Raw genomic sequence first — 12058 nt, 5'->3', positions numbered from 1 at the left:
ATTGTTGTCAATTTTATTTTACATGAAACAAATATGGCTATTATCTCTTCTCTTTATGTTTAAAAATTAAATTTTTAGTTAAAATCATTGGTAATTTTAGACTTTTAAAAGTTGATTTTACTTATTATATTAAGTTTATTTTATGTTTTAGTTTATTTGTTACTTGGGTGTAATTTCTCATAAGTAGCCTTCTGTCTGCTTGTAGAGTAATATCAAAAAAAAAAAAAAAAAAACAAATGCTAGACAGAAAAACATGTTAGTTCCTAGAATGGTAGGATAAAAATAGGCTTTGTTTTCAATTTAGAATCACTTTTTCTGTCCGGATCTTTACATCTTTCTTTGAATAAATATGTTTTATAAATTTTAATACGATTTTCCCAAGTGTTCCATTAGATATGAGATTTTGTCAGAAATACACTTTGCATGATTTACTCAAAATTTAAAGTTTTCTTTTATTGTTTTGAAAAGATTTTAAAAGAAATGTTTTAACATTAATAAGTTCTTTGAAAAGAATTTATTTGTCAAAAGAAAGAGGAATAAACGAACGAGGAAAAAGTACACAATGGAAAGAATACAACAAATATGCAAAATTATTAAAGCAAAATATGTAATAAAATAGAAAAGATAAAAAATAATATATATATATATTTTTCATTGAGACAAAGAAACTGCTACAGATGGAAAAATAAAGCAGGAAATTTAATTTAAAAGAATTTATGAAGAAAAATACACAAAACACGGTATTCGTAATAAAATATTAATTTTTCTCGAAACTGAATATAAAAGTTATTAAAAGGAAAAATTATTCTTGCGACATATTTTCATACTATTTTAGCATAAACTGTGATAATTTACATCATTCAATGCTTAATTTTATTTTAAAAATATATTTAAGTAATAGGAAATTACGCAATTTTTTGTGTATATGTATCGAGAATTATTGTTCAAATTGCTTTCTAAACTTTTAACTTTTCGAATAAATACCGTTAAGAAATTTCCTCCCAAAATATTACATTTTTAAAGTTGTATAAATGAATCTATAATATAATAATAAAAAAAATACATCTGTGGTTTTTCCCTCTCATCAAGAATGAAAATCTATAATACATTTAATAACAACAAAATCTTATGGAATTTATTTATCTATCAAATTAAATTTATTTCATAAATAAATATTAATAATTAACTATAATTAATTCCACCTTCAGATTTCTTTATAAAGCAAAACATAACAGTATAATTTGTTCTGTTTAACATCTATTAACAACTTTTGTTGCTGTTATTTTTCAATTCACGCATCAAATAATCAATGCAAAGATGGGATAATTGTCAAAGTTAATATTATTTATCATGATAAACTTATTTTAATGAAATAAATCTCTATTCTGATAAAATGTTGACAAATAAAGTATAGAGATAGATATGACCACACAGTGGATATAAGCCTACTGCCACAAGAATCCACATTCGGCCGTTCATAATTTATCATATTTATTTTGGGCATGTATCCCTCGCCTATACTAATATATACAAGTGTCACACAAACTTTTTACTGACAATCCCTCATTTTTAGATAGAAATTTGGTACTATCCTAATTATCTTTAAGGATTACTTGTAATTATCCAATAGTAATGTAATGTAAGGCTACATTGGTTTGCTTTTTTCTGTTTTTATATTGTATTTTATAATTTTTAAAATTGGTAACTAATATTCTGTCAAGATTAAGTGAGGCTAATCTGAGACGGGAGAAAGTGACAAGCCAAACAGGTATTTGAAGCTAAAATTGAAGGGAAAAACCAAAGGGATGTCCTAAATAAAGGTGATTGATAGTGTTAAGGACTTAGAGGAAAGGAATTTAACTTTATCCCAAGCTAAAAGCTTGTCTGTCGATAGGAAATTTTAGAGAAAAGTAGTGGATAAAAGTATGATTTTTCACCATCTTGACCTGTACACCATCTGGGTATCAGCACAAATAGATGGTGATGATGATAAAATTTTTCTCGCAGAAAAAAATCTTTGAAATTCCCTTTTGATGGTTGAAACCTATAGTTTGCACATAATTGATTTAGAATATGATGAGCACTTTTCACTTACAAAACTACTGTTAATCTAGTTTCTACAAGTGACACAGAATAAAGTCTGCTGTTTAGTTAAAATCTATGGTGTGAAGAATTCTGAAGAGTTTCCTGTAAGATAAGTTTCAGCAAAAAATAATTTCATGCTTACACATGAACATTACAAATTTAACTGAACAAGAATTCATGCAAAACCCTAATTAATTCTAGTTAAGACATTTTGGAAAATACTCCGGTAGTTATTTCATAAACTATCAAAAATCTAGGAATAGTGCCAAGGATCTGAGATTTAAATCTCATTTAAAATGACAAGAGAATATGAATGCTCGTTACATAAAATAAACGTGAGAGCCAAAATTAGTGGTTTTGTCGAGAGACAAAACAAAAACCAAAATTGTCAAAGAAAATTAAACTGTTTTTCCACAAACTTATTTCCTTGTTGAAGATGATACATCGAATGTGTCACCCGGAATCTACAACCAAAATTCAACTATTGGATGATTGTAGAAAAACGCCATTCATCTATCTCCATTCATCAAAAAAACCGTTGATTCAGAGGAAAATGACTCCCTCAATCTAGGTAGCTCCAAATTTCAAGCTCTACAAACTTTTAAGGTATTTATCCTGGTGCAAACTTAATGTGAACTCTCTCTCTTGTTGTCAGGGTCATAGTAGTTCCTCTGTATGTCCATATATTAGCATTCGCTAAGCATCTATATAAGGATCATGTATATGTCATATTATTATTATTAGCATCCGCTAAACATCTGTATACAGCTTGTAAATAGTCAATATTGATTAATAAACGGGTGTTTTCTATTATATGATAACTTGTGGAGTGTACTTCTTCTGGTTCTCTCTTTTGCCTCCATTCCGGGTCCGAAAGCCTGCAAACACAACTGCTCGTGCAACGAAATAAGTGGCCAATCTGGTTTCTGTGTCTGTCCGTAAAGACACAGTGGTGTCATCCTGACAAGGTGCCAAAGAGGCCCTGCGGTCACATAAACGTTATGTTCTCCAGATTAGCATTTACGTATGTTTTTCAGCGTGTAATACGACAATCTCAATAATATACATTTAAACAAAATAGAAATCCTCATTAAGAACAGCATCGGCATTAAGAAAGAATCGAAGAAAATAAATTTGAGACATACGAGAATCTCATTCTTATAGCATCATTTTAATTAATTAATTAAGTAAACAAACTAAATTATAGAAAATAATTTTAATTAATAAAATATTCAAAAGAACAACACTAAAATACAAATAAAATCACTACCTTCCTATAATTATTAATAATGACTGTTGTAATTTACCGAGTTCTTGAAATTATGCCAGATTTGTAATAGTAGGTCATCCTCACACTGTCCTAATAAATCCGCAACAAGTTGCATAATTTTCCCAACAAAAAATATTGTCTTTGATTTCGAAGAAACACTAAGACACATTGGTACAAAGTTAAAATTGTGAATGGCACCGTATGTTATGAGTTTTTATTAAAAAGTAATTTTTAATTTTTATATTATTATTTATTATAAAAAAGACAAAAGACTTAACTGTGAGAGTAGAAATGAGTTTTTTTTTTTTTTTTAAATTGTAAATACCAATGAAGAGTAAAATTTAATATCATCAATGTCACGTTTTCACAAGTTATCATGCCAAATTTCATTACTTAATCTTTATCCCATCCTGAAATATTAAACGAATAGATAACAATAACAACTCATAACGGGCTACAAGAGTTTAAAAAAATGTTCCCATTGTTCAACTATTTTATACATTGTATTTGAAACTTCAACTTATATCTTTTTTAAAATTAAAACTACACTTGATATTGCAACACTTTATTTATTATGTCGCAATAAATAAATTTTATGAAACATGATAAAATAATTACGATGAATAAAAGTTATTTTATATGCAACGTAGTAGTGACTGTTAAAGAATAAATCCAACATAAAGCCAATATAAATCTACTGTTTTGTTTATAACAAACTTGGCAACATAATACCTTATAAATAACTAAACCATCCAGCTTAAGAAACTCAAGAAAGTAGTAATTATATATTTGATTCTATTTATAAATATTAAATTATTAAATGGAATATTCAAGCGATCTCGAAACAAGTTAGCGCTCGGGGCTATTAAATATGTTAATTTACCCTGAATCTACTTAATGTAAATATATTCAAAAATTATACTATTTTTCTTTAATGGACATGAAATTTTATTTCCAAACAACCGTATCAGAAATTACAATGTAATTATTATAATTTAATAAAACTTTCTCTACAAGGAAAGTATTTTACAAAACAGAATAGTTATATCTACAATATATAAAATAAGAACTTGTAATGGGTCATCTTAAACTGCTCGATAAGGTAAAAGGATATCATAATAAAAAAGTTTGGTTATTCAAGGTACGTACAAATATATAAGTTCAAATCAAATGAAAACACTTTGGATGTAATTACACAAATAAACAAATTTGATAAGAAAAGATACAGTGCAACATCCTATCAAAATAAAATGACTTTATTATGTTAGAACTCACAACAACTGATCTAAAATGATAAGATAAACTTATATTTGTAACTGGAATGAAAAAGGAAGTAAGGCATTACTTGCAAAAAGTAAACACAGCTGCAGAATAGTAAACAACCAGAAAAACAACTAAACTAAACTTGAAAACGTACATTAACAAAACAAGAATAAATCACTGAATGAATGATAACAAGGGAATAAAATGTTTTTATTGTATTTCTTTTAAACAATTTAACATTTCTTCTGTTTCATTTAAAACGTTGTGAGGTTACACTCAAAATTCTTATTCCTAACTTTGTATTTTTTTTAGCAACTTTTGTGATTATTAAAGAATCATTTAATATATATAGTACTTTATATAATGGTTTATGATAAGTATTTTTAAAGATATATTTTAAAAAAGTTTTAGTTTTAATCTAAAAATCTAAAATGAAGATAAAAGTTGTGTGATTATAATTCAAAACTTTAGACAATCCTATTCACATAAATAATCATACATACTCTTTTAAAGGCAGAAAACACTATTAAAGAAAACATTTTATTTTTTAATTGTAACAACAAACCTATTCCCAATTGCTTACAGTTGATTTTATTTTGAGTTTAGTTTTTTATTACATGTCAAAAATTGTTTTCAGATTTCTAATATTTAAAATAAAAATTTTTTTATTGAGATGAACATACAAGACAGTAGAATAAGAGATGTAATTCTATAATATATTTAGATCAATGATATTTACTTGAATAATTAGGCTGTAATAATGATTTAAATAAATATGAATTTAGGTACATCACAGAATTACCTTTCTATGCTACAGTGAAGTTATTTGAAAACCTAATTTTGCCTAATACATTACACATATTAATTTAACACTGTATGGGTCACATGATGCACTTGGATGAGAGTTAATGTAAAGGCTTCAAAAGTTCATAATGTACCAAAGACAAAATTCATGATGGCTGACACAACTCTACATAGAAATATGAATTATGAGAAAATAAACTAAGACAAAACACTAAAATAAACTTTAACTGCCACAGTGTCGCCTCTCTGCCCAACATGACATTTTGCTAGTTTCGTTAATTAATAATTAATAATAATAATAATATAGATGTGAAGATAAACAGCACATGTCTGGTGAGAACCTCATACATTGCCAAATAGGTTTTATAAAAAGTAAAGCAGAATTCCTCAAAACATAGCCCAAATTATTTTTAAACTGACCCAAGAAGTAGTAAATTGCCCAAATCTAGTAGCCTAGAGCCCTACAAACATCTCAATCTGCTTCCTGTAATCCAATCTTGCAATCCCAAAAACCAATAGTATTTTATGAGATAAGAAGAAAAACTGGAAGGTGACATCCAAAAATGTGTTACTGTAAAAGCAAAGTCATATTGGCCAGATTAGAATTGATTTTGGTCTATTGTTTTCTTAAAGCATGGAGGCACTTTGAATGAGTTAATATACCCGTACCACAGTTTGGGCAAAATTTTAAATTCAAATTTTTTAGTACAGTAGAGCATCAATTATCCAACTCAATTGAGGACTCAGGTTGGTCGGATAACTGAAAAAATCGGATAACCGAAAAGAATGAAAAAAATACATCATTAGTATAGTATATTAGTATATCCCATGTAATTAGTATATTAGTATATCGCTATTAACCAACTTTGCGTTGAATTTTCATCGATGTTAAGCCTAACAAATTTTTTTTTNATATATTAAATATTCTGTTAATATCTATAACTAAATGAAAAAAGTTTGACAGAAATTAAATTGTAAGAAAAATAACATAATATGGCACATAAATTCATAAATTATATGTTAAAATACAGAATAACATAACTAATAAAATATGTTTTGTAATACAATTAAATTAAAGTCACCAAAAATTGTTTAACTGTAGTTTTCTGTCTCTCTCAATTTATCAGTCCAACCAGCTATTTCAGAATCATCATTAATAGATGTGTTTTTATACAATTGTAAATTTTAAACTAAGTTGTTTATGCATGTAAAATATTCCAATTTATGAAGCTGAATATAAAAATTCCAGTAGAAGTTAAAATTTCTGTTAAATTGTTAACAATATATATATATGTTTGATATGCATGCCATATTCCAAGTCCCAATGAGATACATGTCATGAGTTAATCATTTTCACATTTAAAAGTTAACTTTTTTAATTAAATGAAGTAAGTATTTCATCTTTTAGAACATGTTCTAACCTATCTGTATAGTAATGCCAAATTATATCAAGTTGTATTACTACTACTATTATTAATTAAATGCTAAGTAATTTGGCACTAGAGGCATGTGTTAGAGTGTATCTAGGCAAATGCAAGTGAGCGAATTTTCCACGTGCGCGAGAATATGTGGTGAGAAGAGGCGAGACACAATAAATATCAAACCCTGTCAGATATGTACAAGAACCAGAAATTCACTCAAACCGGCGAGATTTCTAGCTTCTTGCTTAGGCATGTTTTTCTTTGTGAGAACTATATCGCTCGCAATCTCTCTCTCGCTACTAAATTTGTATCTGCATAGTTGCACCTTTATGTACCATATCTTACTAAATTTAATAATTAAAATTAAATTAAAATTTTAATAATTAATTTAGAAGGTTCTAGAAGAAGAAAATAGGCCCAAAGTGGGATTCAAACCCACAATTCCTGCAAACCGTGCAGTCGTGTTGCCAGTTCCAATCATCGCTTCCAGAACCTATTAATTTAGACATAACCATACCAATTTAGATAAGTGGAAGTCACAGATCAAGTCTTGCTTTGAGCCAATTCTTTTCTTCCAGTACCTTCTAAATTAATTATTAAATTAGAAAGACATAGCACCTAATGCCTGCCTCTAGTGCCAAATTACTTAGCATTTAATTAATAATAGTAGTAGTAATATAGCCCAATATTACTACAAATATAATAATTCAGCAATTGTTTGGCTTTAATATATAACTATTGGGTCTTGTTACGAATAAGACTTATTATACTGGTGTAGTTTCCAATTAGCAAATAGAGGAGATCTTACTCAAAGTCCTCTATTTGCTAATTGGAAACTACACCAGTATAATAAATCCTATTAATAAACAAGGTCCAAGTAGACAAGAATACAAACAGAAATTTATAAAAGTAAGGACACAGAGGTAAAAAGAACTATAACTATAAGATTCTGAGTTTATAATTGTATATATGTATATTATTTTTATTAAATTCTAATTCAAGTATTTTTCTTTTGCTCCCACATTATTTGCTATTTCACTTTTGCTTGAAAACTAACATAAAACTAGATTCCAATTGTTTTCAGTTATTTATATCATTACAATGTGTTCTAGTCTGACTAGTAGCATAGAATGTAACTTGAATGCTTCACTGCAATACAAAATAAAAATAAGAGAAATTTAAATAAATTCAGGCAAATGAACATTCTTAAAAATTTATTTTTAAGAATGTTCATTTGTCTGAATGTTTTGTCTGAATTTATTTCTTGCTCCCTATTAAAAAAAACAGCTAAATTCTGTAATAATTGCAGAATCCAACTAAGTCATAATTGTACAAATAAACAGATAAATTAATAAATATGTTTTTCATTTTTTAAAAGTTATATGCATAAAAGCTGATCAATTTTTTTATTGTTTTTAAAAATAAACTCTATGTTCCTATTATAAATTTTAAACCCCATGTAGCCCTGACATAGAAAAACAATGAATACTCTTCTTAAGTTTCTACCCCATTGAAAAGCACAAGTTTTTTACAGCTATCTTATACTTGGTTTAAAATTATCTTTTGGTAAAAAATGAAGTAATATACAGTAAAAAAAAACAATTTAAACCACATAATAAGCACCCATACAATAACCAATACAAACAATAACCACATACAAAAATTTTGGAAATGTAAAAGACAATAACAAATTACTGATTATTATTATTAATAAACATTCTACAGTACTTAGAAACCAAGAAATCAGTAAAAGTGAGCAGTTCTTTTGCTAATTTCTTGTTCATTAATTTTGGAAATGCATTTTTTTTTTGTTTGCATGTTGTCACCAGCCTACTAGTAGTTCTATTGAATAGTTTAACATTGATATACAAAAATGGAAAAGTTGATTAAAATACAGAAATGGACAAATAAAAACACAATCTTATTAAATTCAAAACACTGAATGCAAAGTAAAATATTTAATTTATCTGTATCAGTGTCTTCACGTAACTTGCAATACATTACATGGGTTTTATGACACGACCATACAAACTTTTTACATTTTTTGCATTTGATTCTATTTTTCATGTCTTTTATCTTTGTCAAAATGAGCATCTTCTACTTGTAGATGTATAAACATTTTCTGCTGGTGATAAGGCTGTGTATTCTACTGTTCTAAAACTAAAATGTTTAACACACCTCATTAAACCTCACCTGTGCCTAGTAATAAATTTCACAGGTAAACAAACATTTTTGGGCTCTTTCTGAGCTCTGCTTTAAGTTTTCTGCATTTTACGAATGGAACATACATAGAACACAGATCATTTAAAAAGCAGAGCTCAGAAGGAGCCCAAAAACATTTGTTTACCCATGAAATTTGTCACTAGGCACCAGTAAGGTTTAATAAGGTATGTTATACAATAAGCCCAGTGTGAAGGTGAAAGAACTATACTGAAATGTTTGAAAAAACCAAACTAAAACATTTGTGCAATACACTTTGCACTGACAAAATCATTACTCCTCAAAAAAGTTGATTGTATAACCTAAAATCTTATATGGTACAAAAATTTAATTCCTAAGATAGACAAATGAGTCTATCTCAAAAATTAATGAAAACAGAATGCATTTTAACCAGCACTTTTAGTATTTTAAAATCATTATCTTAAAATGGCTCCACATATTTCATATTTGCCAAATGTTGCATAAACGCAAACATTTTCCTAATACTGAGTAGTGTGGATGATTTACTTAAGACTTTGTATTTGGTATTTCCTATTCTCTATCAGTATAACTTACTGAATCAAAAAAGCTTATTGCCATTGTTTGAAAGCTTAAAACTCGATAGCTGTTATATTCGATTTTGCCTGATGAAGGTAACTTTATGCTACTGAAAGTACTAGCGAACATTCTCATTTTTAAAGTTTATTTTAATAACACCACAACACTTAAGTGTTATTACTATATATTTACTGAATCAATGGGAACAAATAGGCAATCAAATCAGGAAATCAAAGGAAACAAACAGGAAATTATTCATAACAATCCACGAAAAACCTTTTTTTACGAGTGTTATGTCACTATTAAATTCCACAAGTACTTTTGACCTCCACCGGAAATTATTCAGTAACTGACAAATACAAAATGTATGGAAACAACTTTACTGAAAGATTAAAACCTTATTCATGTTTGTATGTACATTATTTTATTATCAATTCCAAAATATAGTAAAAATAATGAAAAATTTAGTATTCAGAAAGCAGTAACCTAAAACAGCTTTTATATCAACATAATTTATCTTATACCTGTGAAATGATATCCATTTAACATTTTCAGAAAGAACAACTCCTGATGTCATCAATAACTGGGCAAACTCATAAGGTTCAATTCCTTCTTCTTCATGCTTTTTGAACTGAATACCAGAATTTGTTAACAGATCGATTGAATCTTGGGCATACATATCTTCACTAAAATAATGTATATAATAAAAAAAACTTTAGAATGATTTTAAAAATTACAGATATTTTTAAACAGAATAGAAAATTTACAATGACATAAACTTACGTCAAGTTAAATTTAAAATTAAATTGCCATGTCGAATATCCACCAGAAGGCATTTTACCGGTCTCATCTAAAAATGTAAGACCCAATTGAATAATCTTTAGCAGGTCAACGTTACAACGTAACAGCTGATATTGATAATCGGCTGTGCTACGAAATTCTCCAATTGGTCGTGCTACAACTCCAGGAAATTCTGTGTCCTGTGGAATAAAATTAGTGTCATGTCAATATGAGTAATTATATAAAATATATTTGTTTGAAGTTTATAATATATCTAAATAAAATTAACAAAATCAAGATAACTATTGACTGTTTATTACCATGGCAACATACTGGTACTCTTGGACGATTTTACGAATAGCCTTAAACTCCTCTTCCAAATTAAACGCCCACACGTCTCGTATCCCACAGGCTTCATTACTAATTTGAGCGTTGGGACTACTTTCATTACTGTTATTTCCAGGACTGGGTCCTGACAATGCAGGCATTGTAATCAGACATCAACAATGTTCAAGTTCGGTTTGTATGAGTTATGAATATTCACGAACCTCTCGCTTTCATGAATAACTTGCTAAATACGTGACAGCATTCTTTATTTTACTAAGAAAACAACTGAAAATAAAATATATGTATTAATCAAACAATTCTTTAAAAATATTTTTTAGATAAATATATTTTAATAAAAGACAAAACTTCAAAACTAAATTAAGTTGCTTATAAAATAAACGATATTATAAAATGTTTAATAAAGTGATGAATATTCCGAATTTAAACTTGCAAATAAATTTGAAGCAATATAGTATATCTTTTAGATATAATTACAATAGGCATATTAACATTTTTACCAATTTTTTATAAAAGAAAATAATAAAATACAAGATAGACAATGCTTATTTAAATTGTAGCATATTTATTAAATCTCGATAATTATTTATATAATTATTTGGACTAGAAAAAAATCTAATAATGTCTTACCAATTAGTAAAAAAACCTGAATTCAAAGTCTGGACACGAAAATTTTCAGCAGTTATTAATACAACTACTACATATTTAATTTCACTTATCATTAACTTTATCTAAACAGTTTATATCTGATATTAAACCACTACATTTTTCAGTTTATAAACATAAAAAATGAATTTATTAAACTCATATAAAGGAATACGACTTCTTATTTAAATATTATATATGTATATAAATATATTATTAAAATTTTAAAATATTAAGAGATAATTTATATAATTTTATACTTGTTTAAATATATTAATCATGTAATAATTCGTTGCTTAATAATATAGTACAGCTTCCATTAATGAACAAAAAATTTCTGTCTTATAGGAAATATTTAAAACCTTTTCAATACTTTTCTTTTAAATAAATTAATATTTTATTATTTTTCAATGGCATTAAGATAACGTATTGTAATTTAACAAAATAAAATATACCTCTGTACCCTCGTGTCTCATTTAAAAGGCAGTAAATCGAATTAAATATAAAGAAAATGTATCTGTAAGCAGAATAAACACATTTTTTTTATTGAAAAACCTTAATATTTTTATCATTTTTAAATATATTTATGGTACGTTACTTATTTCTATTTTATTAACTTTGTAAATATGTCTGTGAAAAATTTAATAGACTAATTTATTAATAAATAGCGGCCAAAAAAAAAAAAAAA

General features: G+C 27.0%; 1 protein-coding gene across 4 annotated transcripts in view; it reads right to left on the bottom strand.

Annotated features, from left to right (window-relative positions):
• Positions 1–9668: 9668 nt before the first annotated feature.
• Positions 9669–12058, bottom strand: part of LOC111631587 (CCR4-NOT transcription complex subunit 7-like) — a 15827-nt gene continuing 13437 nt past the window's right edge. For 3 of the 4 annotated variants that reach the window (XM_023375853.1, XM_023375851.1, XM_023375854.1), the window contains exons 2-4: positions 10701–10992; positions 10384–10580; positions 9669–10286 (exon numbers count right to left, since the gene is read on the bottom strand). In XM_023375853.1, the coding sequence (XP_023231621.1) occupies positions 10031–10286; positions 10384–10580; positions 10701–10868 (621 nt within the window). In that variant the 5' untranslated portion in view covers positions 10869–10992 and the 3' untranslated portion in view covers positions 9669–10030. Of the gene's footprint in view, positions 10287–10383; positions 10581–10700; positions 10993–11355; positions 11443–12058 lie in introns of those variants that run through there. The other variant, XM_023375855.1, reaches the window with a different exon arrangement.

This window comes from Centruroides sculpturatus, unplaced genomic scaffold (assembly GCF_000671375.1).
Source record: "Centruroides sculpturatus isolate CEXI.00-Female unplaced genomic scaffold, Cexi_2.0 scaffold734, whole genome shotgun sequence".
Lineage (NCBI taxonomy): Eukaryota > Metazoa > Arthropoda > Arachnida > Scorpiones > Buthidae > Centruroides > Centruroides sculpturatus.
This window is presented reverse-complemented; position numbering and strand designations above follow the sequence as displayed.